The sequence below is a fragment of the Ictalurus punctatus genome, chromosome 27 (assembly GCF_001660625.3).
Source record: "Ictalurus punctatus breed USDA103 chromosome 27, Coco_2.0, whole genome shotgun sequence".
In the NCBI taxonomy this organism is placed as follows: domain Eukaryota; kingdom Metazoa; phylum Chordata; class Actinopteri; order Siluriformes; family Ictaluridae; genus Ictalurus; species Ictalurus punctatus.
In genome coordinates, this window is record NC_030442.2 from 3,877,517 (window position 1) to 3,889,100 (window position 11,584).

The 11,584-nt window shown below is 41.0% G+C and overlaps 2 protein-coding genes across 2 annotated transcripts; both read right to left on the reverse strand.

Annotated features, from left to right (window-relative positions):
* Nucleotides 1–295: 295 nt before the first annotated feature.
* mid1ip1b (MID1 interacting protein 1b) lies at nt 296–1,925 on the reverse strand. The gene is given in 2 exon segments (NM_001201053.1): nt 296–1,450; nt 1,811–1,925. A coding segment is annotated over 1 exon segment (495 nt). The 5' UTR covers nt 1,196–1,450; nt 1,811–1,925; the 3' UTR covers nt 296–700.
* A 3,265-nt stretch (nt 1,926–5,190) lies between these two features.
* LOC108259522 (putative mediator of RNA polymerase II transcription subunit 24) lies at nt 5,191–9,794 on the reverse strand. Its single transcript, XM_017459098.3, has 2 exons — nt 9,617–9,794; nt 5,191–7,736 (listed from the first exon to the last, which is right to left on the reverse strand). The coding sequence occupies exon 2, from the start codon at nt 7,457–7,459 to the stop codon at nt 6,512–6,514; it is 948 nt and encodes a 315-aa protein (XP_017314587.2). The 5' UTR covers nt 7,460–7,736; nt 9,617–9,794; the 3' UTR covers nt 5,191–6,511.
* Between the last annotated feature and the right edge of the window lie 1,790 nt (nt 9,795–11,584).

Genomic DNA, 11,584 nt, shown 5'->3' on the forward strand with positions numbered 1-11,584 from the left:
ATTATGTGATTTATTTTACAAATATTTTGCTTTAGTAGTCCTCTTGAAAAATGTTCAAAACATGTTGAGGCACATCAATCCGGACCGTTTGCTAAAAGAAATAAATGGTTGTTTTTGGGTCGTTTTTTTTGCAGATGCACAAAAACGTGCGTTAATGAAGACTCGACTCGTAACCGGGATAACATTTACCAAAAAAAATTTATTGTTTTTTTTTTTTTTTTAGCTTTGTGATTAAAAAAAAAAAACAGAAACTGGACAAGCCTTACACACATTAAAGCATGACTTTTTTTTTTCCTTTTTTTTTTTAAATATATATTTTTTTATATATAAACATGATGCAGTTCATCTCCAGGAATCACTCAACATCCTGTTAAACAGAATGATCACTGGATTCCGCTTCACTGATTTAAGGCCTGGGATTTGAAGGGGATTAGTAGCGCTTTGCACTCTGATAGTCTCCATCACGTCTTCAGTCATAAAACATCTCCATTTGCATATTAAATACACTGCATATAATAAGCACGAGCGTCATCCCGAGGCAAAGAATGTAGTCCCCCCGCCCCCCCAAAAAAACAAAACAAAAAGTGCAATAGTTATAAAATAAGATTTATAAATGGTTATTTATTTTCCTTTGAACTAGAAATAAAGAGAACGCATATTAGTATTTTTTTTCAGCGTGTGTGCTCGAGAGATTGAGAGTTCAAAGCCCGCAGCCGCCGATACCGATCTCCTGCTTGTACCGGTTCGTGAGCGTGTTGGCCTTGCGCGTGAGCTCCCCGAGCACGGTGTGCAGGCCTTTCAGGTGGAAGCGGAAGAGCTGCTCGAGGTCCTCGCCGTCCGGCTCGAGGCGCGCGGGGTCTTTGCGCCGGACCTCGTCGCCCTGCAGCACGCCCCACTCGATGTCGTTGCGGATGGACTTGAGGAGCACGTAGTAGCCGTACATGTCGCCCGTGCGGAAATACGCGGCCGGCACCGGGTGCACGGCGCTGCCGGAGCCCGCGGCGCGCGCCGGACTCTTCTTCACCTCTCCTCGCGCGACAGCTGCATCGACATCCTCGTCGTCGTCCAGCGGCACGTCCCGCAGCAGGCTGGGCACCATCACCGTCTGGTCCATGTTGTTCACGGCGCCGATGAACCGCGTCATCGCGCTGTACAGTGAGTTCTTCTGGTTGCACGAGTCGCAGATTTGCATCATCGTGCGCGTGAACGATTATCTAACGTTTAAGCGGATACGGTACTTAGCTAAATAACCTCACAAGAATACTGCAAGAATAAAACTAATTGAAAAAGAAATTATTCTACTTCCGTCCCATTAACGTCCACGTATTCGGTGTTTTTTTTATTCTTTTTTTTCCCCCTTTCCTCTTCTTTAAGCTCGTGATGCTGGATGATGTTCTCGAGCACAAAAGCAGCGTCTCCGGTGTCCGGTGTTCACCCGCATCACACTGACCTGAAATAACACAAGGAGAATTAACACAGGCTGCTTCCTTTTTTTTCCCTCCTCCTTTTCTTTAACCGGTATCTGCGCATGCGCAGTCCGGCTTGGGTCATGACAGCTAGCATCTCAGTGAAAGCAGGATTAGTGTTAGCTTAATGATACATGTCAAGCAAAAAAAAAAATCCCAAACAAATAAGAAAACAAACCACCGTGCTCACTAATGAAGACAGGAAGCTGCGAAATCGAGCAAATATCCGAGGATATGCAAATTAACGCGCATAATAATAATAATAACTGATCTGCAATATTAGCCTCCTATTTAAAAAAAAAAAAAAAACCTGACCAGTTTTTCTTTACAACACAAAAACCAACCTTCAGACGTTCTTCCGTGTCTCCAGTGTCTGTTTTCAGCATTAGACTCCACCGAGACCGTATCTAAGGAGGGGTGGAAAAAAAATAATAATAAAACCTCCTCCGTGAACTCAATAACACAAACACGACGAAATCCCCGGCTCTTCCGGCTTTACCTCAGAGTAATATAAAGGCTTTATGAATATTTATAAGAAGCGGGCATCAGCCCACAACTTTCCACCAATCAGAGCGCAGTCTTTTGTTCCAGCCAAGCTCAGCAGCCAATCACGTGAGCGCTCTCAGGCAGCGAGTGCGTAAACACGAGCAGGATTATAAAATAAAATAACATTTAAAAAAATCTTTAAAAGCTATTTTTTTTCTTTTAAAAAAACAACAAAAACATTCGTTCTTTCTGGAAACTTCCATTCATGTTGCTTTGGTGTGAGTATTAACGATAACATTGAACTATATATATATATATATATATATATATATATATATATATATATATATATATATATGAGTGACGTTATAGCATATAAACCTTGGGTATTGGTTGGGGTCGTTCTAGGACACTTGTGTTTGTGTGTGTGTGTGAGTGTGTGAGATAAATGTGAGACAGGTGTGTATGGTAGGGATGTACAGTATGAGGGAAATGTGCGTGAGATATTAGAAACCGTTGTTTATGGATATGAAGCTATGAAAGGTGTGTTCTGACACACTTCTGTCTGCAGACATTGTGTGCGTTTGTGTGTGAAGGATGTTACATAACCCGCTTTCCACACCAGCTCCACCTTTCTCAGTTGTGCAATTAAACTGCTTTCGCACCCATCGCATTTGGTTACTGCAAACCCTAGCGTGTTTGCTTTCTTAGTCCAGTTCCTTCAGGCAAAATCTCTGGGAGGAAAACACGTCATTTGACCGCTTCGTTTGCGGATCGAATTTGAGATCCAAATCGAGGTACTTAAGTGGTGTTCAGGTTCAAGTGTAAAAGCAATCTAATACCCATGAAAGGAGTGCTTGTGTGAATGTCTCAAGTTCCTGCCGTTTTTGGTTGTTTAGAGATCAGTACACACTGGTATGAGGTCCCAGTAAAATCTCGGGCAGATTCTAGAAGAGACTGGGCAATAACGCGTGTTCTCCATGTCAGATTATATAGCGTAAACCCAACATTAGCTAGTTTTGCCGTAGTGCACCACGGCTAAGAATTTTTTCACTAGTTATATGGGCACCAAGACCCTTTCCGGTCTAAAGCATTTCTTTCTATCAAGACGTAGCATCATGATACAGAAAGTGCTGACATCAGTGCAGGCTTTTGTTCCATGTGAGCAGTTGCTGATTCTCCATCAATAAACCGAGCAAACTTTGCTATGTGATGACTTCAGGTCAAAGGTTTGCACATGTAACACCACTTCTGTAAAACAAGAAAACAAACAAAACAAAAAACACCACCACTCTGAATAAACACTATATACAACGGGGGTCTGGGAGAAAAAAAATACCCTTATTTTATTCTCACAGTTTTGTTGTTGCTAATTCTCACACAACAGCTAGTTCTTGCGACATCATTTGAACGCTACGACCAGAGAAGAATGAAGGACGACGAGATTTCCGATGCATCTCTTGAAACTTCGCATGGCAGCAGATAGCTAATAGGACCGAGCCATGATCTGTGAGAACGTTTCTTCCAGAGGTTGGTGGAAAGGCGAGTTACGACATGACCTACAGTACCTCCCCCTCCCCTTGTGAGTAATCACGCACGCCCCTCTTTTTGGAGAAGTGACCACAATGAGTCACAATCATATGTTCGGCTTAATGTACAAATGCAGCTTTAAAAGCCACACGGTCCAAAACTCATCCTGGAGTGAACAAGAAGTACAAGATTGTTATATTAAAAAGTAATTAATACGGATGTCCCAGTGGAGGAGGCGTGGCCTCTGCACCCGTCAGTCCCAGTGAAGGAGGCGTGGTCTCCCACCTCTTAAATCAATCACTTGTTTTTACTAAAACCAAACTTAAAACGTATATTTCAATCATCAAAAACGTTGATCATGTTGCAATGTTCATTATTATTATTATTATTAATGAGAATCTGTTTTAAGTTTATTTCTCTTACCGATCAAATCAAGGGAGTATCTGCATCCAGTGTACCGCCACTCTGACTAGTATACAGCGCTTACTGGAAATGAATGAATACTTATTCTAGAAAAGTTCCCATTACACGAGGCGTTTAAGCAGCGAGGGCCTTCACCGAAAAGCCACTTTGATTTGATGTGGCTCAGTTTTTCACCGATTCACCTTTCCAAGACTCCGAGTTCTACAGTACATTTGGGAAAGTTTTAGCCCCCCCCCCCCCCCCAATCGTCTAGCTCATGTTCACAAATGAACAAATCCACCCTTCCAGATCTGGACTGAACTGGATCGTTTACATGGCTACAAAGTACTATACAATGTCCATTTAAACAGTATCTTATCTTAAAAAAAAAAAAAGTCAACAGATATGGTCTTGTGGAACCTAGATACCTGATACGGTTTTACACACCCTCAACCACGTCCCCTTATCCTGATTAAAGAGGCCAATTCTGTTACCTTTGGTAGATCAAGTCAACGTCACCGGTGTAGGTGTTGTTTATACACACTTCTGTGCTATAATGGGACATCATTGTGGTGGTGGTGGTGGTGGTGGGGGGGGGGGGGGGGGGGGGGAACATGTGATCATTTCTGAAAATTGAGTCTAGAGTAGACTTTTCATGCTGTTAGTTGAGAAATCTAGTATCGATTTTATAAACACTACCAATCTGAAAGAAGATATAGTGTCCTTATACGCCCTTACCTAAATAAATAAATAAATTAATTAAATTAAGGGGTTCTGCCGGAAAATAAACGAGCGGATTATTAGCACTAACAGAAACGCAATGCGAGTAATCGCTGCACTTCATCTGCACATTTTCAAAGCAAATTTTAATCGGTTTCCGTCGGGTCCTGTTCGGTTATATAGCCTGAAGCGGGGCAAGAAAGTGGCGTAATCAAAAACATCCAAACACAGACCGTCAAGCAGCAAGACGCTGAGCCAAAACAAAACACGCTGGATTATTAATATATAGTATTATTATTATTATTATTATTATTATTATTATTATTATTATTATAATACTAGTATTAATTATATCCTGTTACTTTTATGCACAGAGAAGTTAATCAGTGTTACTTCCCCTCCGAGGTCAACACTTTCAAGGGCAGCAATCACACAATATTTACTTTCTGCCCATTCTGGACATGGAAACCATCACACCCCACACACACACACACACACACACACACACACACACACACACACACACAGCTGTTTTTAAAACTGGAACAGTAAAGAAATGCAAAACAGGAACTTTCAGAAATACGTCTTGAACAGAAATAAGTATACTTTAATACTTTTTTTTTTCCAACAATGGTTTAAATTGATTCATGAGAACTTTTCACCTTTTGAAGAACTCCCAAAAAAAAAAAAAAAAAAAAAAAAAAACAAATCTCATAAAATGAGAAAAGGTGGTTGCTTCATCTCCACTAATCGTGAAGTCCTTGTGTCGAGGATAAACAGATAAACATGCATACGATTAACAGAACTGTAGGAACATTTATAACAATAACAAATAATAGCTACAAAAAAAAAAAAAACACTGAAATGCTACGAGCATATACACATAAAGCGGAATATAACCGCCACTAGCAAACCTTTTTTTTTTTTTGGTGTTTTTCAGCGAGATGGACGAACATCCAGACACAAGACATCTCTGTGTGGAGTTTGAGGTTTGTCACTAGCTAACCGTCAAACTAGCAAGTCATCTTTTATTTGATGACTTGTTCAATCTCTGGTTTTTCTTTTGTTTTTGTTTTTTTAAAGTACCAGCCAGAGATTCTCTACTTGTTCGCCAGAGAATAACAAAAGCGGCTTCTGATGAATGAAGCTTTGTGAAAGAAATTTTTTTTTTTACGTTATTCCTGAATGAATAACGGCTAAACCCATTCAGCATTGTTGTGCGTGACTAAGCCGTGCCTCGCAAATGAAGTATCCGTGTTTACTCGGGAATTTGTTTTCTCCTATCCCCACCCCCCACCCTCTACGACCTAGTCAGGCCAAGTTTGGTTCAAACTTAGCCGGCTAACCCGATTAGCCAGATACAAAGAACGGGCCTTAGTGTATTGTATAGAGAGCACACATTCTTTTGTTTGTCATATTAATAGTGTCAGTATGAATAAACTCAGATAATGTCAAGAAATCATATAAGATATTTCATTTCATCTCAGGATTGTCTGAAATTCTGGGATGGAATACAGTAGGGTCCAAAAAAACAACAACAACAGCAAAAAAAAACCCCGAGTCTGCTTCCAGCAACTTGTCTTTCGTCATTTTATGCAAAAAAAAACAAAAACAACAAAAAACTGTTACGATTAAAAGGAACGAAAGTGCAAAACGGACTAAAAACTGATCCGACTCAGTTTTACACAACGCATTCTTGAATAATAATAATAATAATAATAATAATAATAATAATAAGCATAAACTGAGTAAAGTTTTCTACAACGTATATATTTTCGAGTTTGGACCCTACCGTAGGCGACCCCTCTCCTCCCAGCTCATGGGCATTTCTAATTTTTGGTGGTCGTCCTCACCATGAAAGTTACATGCACTTCGAATTAGGCCTGCCAGCTAGCCTAGGCGCTTGTTCAAGAAAACATTAACGTACTAATGTAATCCATTTCATCACTCCACTTTCCACCAACGCTGTTATTATTGTTATTATTATTGTTATTATTATTACTACTACTACTATCGTAGGCACTGTTGACGTCGCGGTCAGTGGCGTAACCGCTGTCTTGACGATTCACGTCATCGGCGTCACCACTTCCACGGCTTTCGACAATCGATGTCTCATCACCAAGCTTCTCATTCTCGTCAGCATCTCCACCGCTTGCTGATGCCGTCTCAGCGCCATTGCCTCCATCGTCGCATTTCTCGATCACTCCATGCTCGCCACCAGCACCTTTAATATCCGTTGATGCCATTTCGTCATCACGGTTATCGTTTGCTGGTGTTTTCTCCCCATCACCACAATTCTTGTCATGTCCAGCACCTTCCTCATTATCATCATCGTCGTCGGTGCATTTAGCGTTATCCTTGCTAGTGTTATCGGAATTAGTGTTCGAGATTTTGATCACCTCCAGCTCCTCTTCGTTCTTTATGTCCCGAGTCGATTTGTCCGAATCATCCATCACTCCTCCCTCCTCCTGTCCGGAAGTTTGCAACGCCATGCTCCCATCAAAGGAACTCATAGTTGGTCTTCCGTGTATTCCCAGTATCCTCCTGATGGTGGAATGGTGGACGCAGATGTTCGACGACGCCAGCGTGGCCTGAAGGTCCTTTGAAGTCGTGCAGGGGTTCTTCATGACCTCGCGGATTATTTCCCGCCTCGCTCTCAGAGAGATTTTGGACGGACGGCCGCTCCTGGGTAGGGTCACGACCGTCCCGAACCGTTTCCATTTCCGCAGTATAGCTCGGACGGTCGTCTTGGGGAGTCCTATAGCTTTGGAAATCAGTTTGTAGCCTTTTCCGGTCTCATGAGCCTCCACCACTTTTCTGCGAATGTCTTCGGGAATTTCTTTGGAGCGTGGCATTGTGTTTCGACGCGTTACGTTTTCGATACGTTCCCGAACCAGACCAATAAAATTCCACCTCTTGATCTCTGATATTATATAGATAAAGCAGGCAATCCGGCTATTTTTACAGCATCCGGTGACTCTTCAAACACTGAGGAGGGAGGATCGGACTTTTCGAACAACCATGAGCTGTTCAGTCAAGCTGGATCACGTCCCGAGTGTAAGGGAATACAGAATGAGGGCGTTCCCTCCAGCTGTCAATCAATTCCGTGGTTTGTAATCAAACAGTAATGTCCTGGGAAAAGAAAAAACACACACAAAACAGGAAACAGTTGAGTTGAAACTTGGGACACCACCACTGTATGACTAATGGATATGTCGCTAATGTGCAACGCAACCAGAAACACAGCATTAGCCTCAAAAACAGAAGCTAATTGTGTTGTATTGGTAGCTAGCTACAATTTTAAGCAGTATCTGCTGATGAACACTTGGTCCAGATCTATCGGCCATATTAGAAACAGGAAAGTGAGTGTTCAATCAATCAATCAATAAATAAGCAAACAAGCAAATAAATGAGAGGAACAAGCACTTTGAGTAGTTCGTGTTAATTCACATTATTTGTATTTAGCCATTTTAAGCAAATAACATCACTAGCTTTATTTAATGAGAAAATTATTAGTAACCACCAACCCTGTTCCTCCAATATCCAGAGATCTACCTTCCTGAAGACTTTACCTCCAACCATAATCGTGCCCACCATTGCCTAAGAACTTCTTGATCACCCAAAAACAGCAGTGTTAAATTTGGGTTGGAGATGAAATCTGCAGGAAGGTAGATATTCAGGAAGAAGTTGGTGACCACTGGCCTACAGCCTTATTTCAGAACTTAAAGGATGATACCCATCATAAAAGGGTTGAAGATAAAAACTTTCCATGAACTTTGATGTTTTAGGTTCGAACCTCCTTTCCTCGACGTCTTTCACGTCGGCTAACTGTTTCCTACCGTACCCACGATGCCATTCTGAGCACCTGCTCATAGTGGTGCGGTGGGATTTAGCCCTGGCTTCATCTCTACCTAACCAGCGATGCAGCGGCGCTTTAGTCCTCCAGTCTGTCACCTCGTCCTCCGCTCAAACCGATTCAACTTTCACACGTTTGTCATCCTGTTTATCGCGAACTCTCCGAGTGGTAGATTTAAGACTTTTGACTTTGTTTTCTCGTATAAACTTCAGTAACGATCATCATAACGTCATTTAAATGCACAGATTGAAGAGAAAAAAAAACGCTGATTGGATGTTGGTGACTACTGAGGAACCAATCAGAGTCGAGCTTCGCATGAAGATAAGCAAGACGGTCTGTATAAAAAGTTTACAGTTGTGCTTTTTTTTCGCCTCGTAAACGTCGATCGCGATATTTTGTTCCCAATTTAAGCTGACAACGGCAGACGTTCTAGAAAAACGAATGCGATTGGACGGGAGTCTTAGCTTTGACTCGACATGTTGAGGTCCTGTACAGTGATATTACGCTTTTATCAAGGCAGATATAATGCTTATGTAACGTGACCTAAGATCTAGAAACCCAGACAGAAGGCTGATGTGATAAAAACCCACTAAATGACTGTAATCAAATCATTCCTGCAGCCATAAATCCGATATAACTCAATATATCCCAGGCTTCAGGATACTTATTATAGCTGATTATTATAAACTGGCTTTCTGCATAGTCTACATTTCACTGTTTAATTATTCTTATCATGGAAGGCCAAAGTTGAATGACTGTCAAACACCTGACTGATCTTATCTTCTAAATGTCGAACCTTGCTTCATCTCAAATCAGATGTTTTGGAGGAATAAATCAAATAATAATAATAATAATAATAATAATAATAATAATAATAATAATAATAATGCAACTCAGCCATCTTGGAGAACGTAGAGCTCTTGACGAGAGAGAAAAAATGCAATAACTGTGCATGATTACTGTCTTCACTCTAAAAAAAAAAAAATATATATATATATATATATCCTCGAGTGACTAATTGTAGTTTCATTTTCCTGAGGTAATATAATTAATGACACTAGACTAGCAAGCTAGCTTTGCTACCCAGCGATGCTAGCTAAGTAGCGTTTGATAACCCAGTCTGTTTACTTCCGGGATTCTCTTAACAAAAGCTTACCTTCAGTTTTAAAACCTCGGCTTCAGATTCTGACACTTGATTTCCGGTAAATGTGATAAATTCTAGCTAAACCGGTAGCACCAAAAAAGAACAATAAGGCTTGCTAATCCACCCCGTGTGCTAGCGCTTAAACTGATAACCAGCTCCAATCTCTACCAAACTGCCTGCGTGGACGTCAAGGATGCGTTCGTGATGCGCAGACTGTAACCATTTTCTGCACAAATTCACCCCCCCCAAAAAATAAATAAATCAAAATTCGACTCGCTGGTTATGTTATTCACACGCCTGTTTGTTTGTTTGTTTGTTTTTATTTTGCACGAGACATAGATTTGACACGTATCGTTGTCGTTATTTGTTCTGAATTACGTATTTGTTTATTGAATTTGATCGTAGTTCGTTTCTGCCTCTGCATATCTGTACATGTACTCCGTTCTGCGCAGATACAGCGCAACCTAGATTAAACGCTTAGTAATTAATTATTAGCGATTAACAGTTAGGTGATACCCGGAAGTGATTTCTGATGGGTAGCTAAATGCTAATGAGTGTTTGCTTTATAACTATTTATCAAAAGGAAAATACAGAAATGTTTACATTTCATCCATTTTTCTTTCCTTTTAAAAAAAATAAATAAATAAATTTATTTAAATCCTCTTACTTTCATAACATGTCCGTTCCATCCAAAATGACATGAGACCAAGGTTGGCATAATTCTGTCCACCCAATAACCCAACGTTGAAGGCCACAATTGGGTCAGTTTTGTCACCACTTTCATCCACCTTTAAATCCACCTTGGCCCTGTGCTGACACAATGTCGTATAGGAAGGGCCAGAATAGTCAGCCAAAGAACAGACATTGGGCCAACGTTAGTTTGATATCTGGGTACCCACTAACGACCGATGTAGCAAATGGACACTAGGCAAAAGTCTTATTTTGAGTGGCTATACTTGCTCTCCTGATACAATGCCGTGTATCACAACATTGTGTCTGGGTGATGTTGGCCCAACACGGGGAAAGTGAATTTTGCTGAAAGTCTGTAATCAAACTGTAGGCCCAAATTTTCCAAGATGGCCCAATGGACAAAAATAAAATGAGGTTGGGATGGGTTCCAGGGTCAAAAGAATGTATAAATCCACCTTGCCAACGTTGATCCAATGTCAGTTTGTGCTACTTGAGTAGATCTCCCTGGTCACACAACATTTACCAGCCTTGGAGGATAAAACTCATGGGTGCCATTATATATTTAGTGTAAAGTCCTTCTACTCCAGATATGTTTCATTCTCCTGGACAATATTTGTTCCCTATGGTCTACTGACTGCCATCGCTGGTGACGGCTAACAGTTACGTCGATTCCGATTAACACATCAGACTCTACTTGACCATAATCCTGAGACCAATTTCTTGTCACGTCACCTGTTGGGCTATTAAACTGGGTTTTAGGCGGTGTGCTTTCTGTGGTCTTTGAAGATTATTCCTGGTTAAAAAATCGGACAGTGTAAAGCCGACTTAGATGATGCCTATAGTTTTTACACTATCATATCTTCAGGCGTGTGAGATGGTGCTCAGAAACTAAAGCAGCTTTGCAGATTTCTAAAAACAGGATTTCATCAGCCACTGCAAGAACCGTGTGTGTGTGTGTGTGTGTGTGTGTGTGTGTGTTATTGCACTGTGCCTGAAGCCTGAAAGCTCTATTCTGTAATTGCGAGCGGGGGAAAAAAACGCTTTAAAAAAAAATCAGCTTCTTTACATACAAAAGGGAAATGTTGAGGGTGCCGCGCGTGCCAACTCCGAAGAGTTATGTTGATCCTAGGAATTATGCAAATGAGCCTTATTAAAATTGCAAATATTTGCAAATAATCAGGGGAGGTGGGATGATAAATGCGCGCTCGCCGCTGAGACAAAAAAAAAAGAAAAGAAAGAAGGGGGGGGGGGGGGGTGGAAAAAAAAAAAAAAAAAAGCAGACCCGCTCTG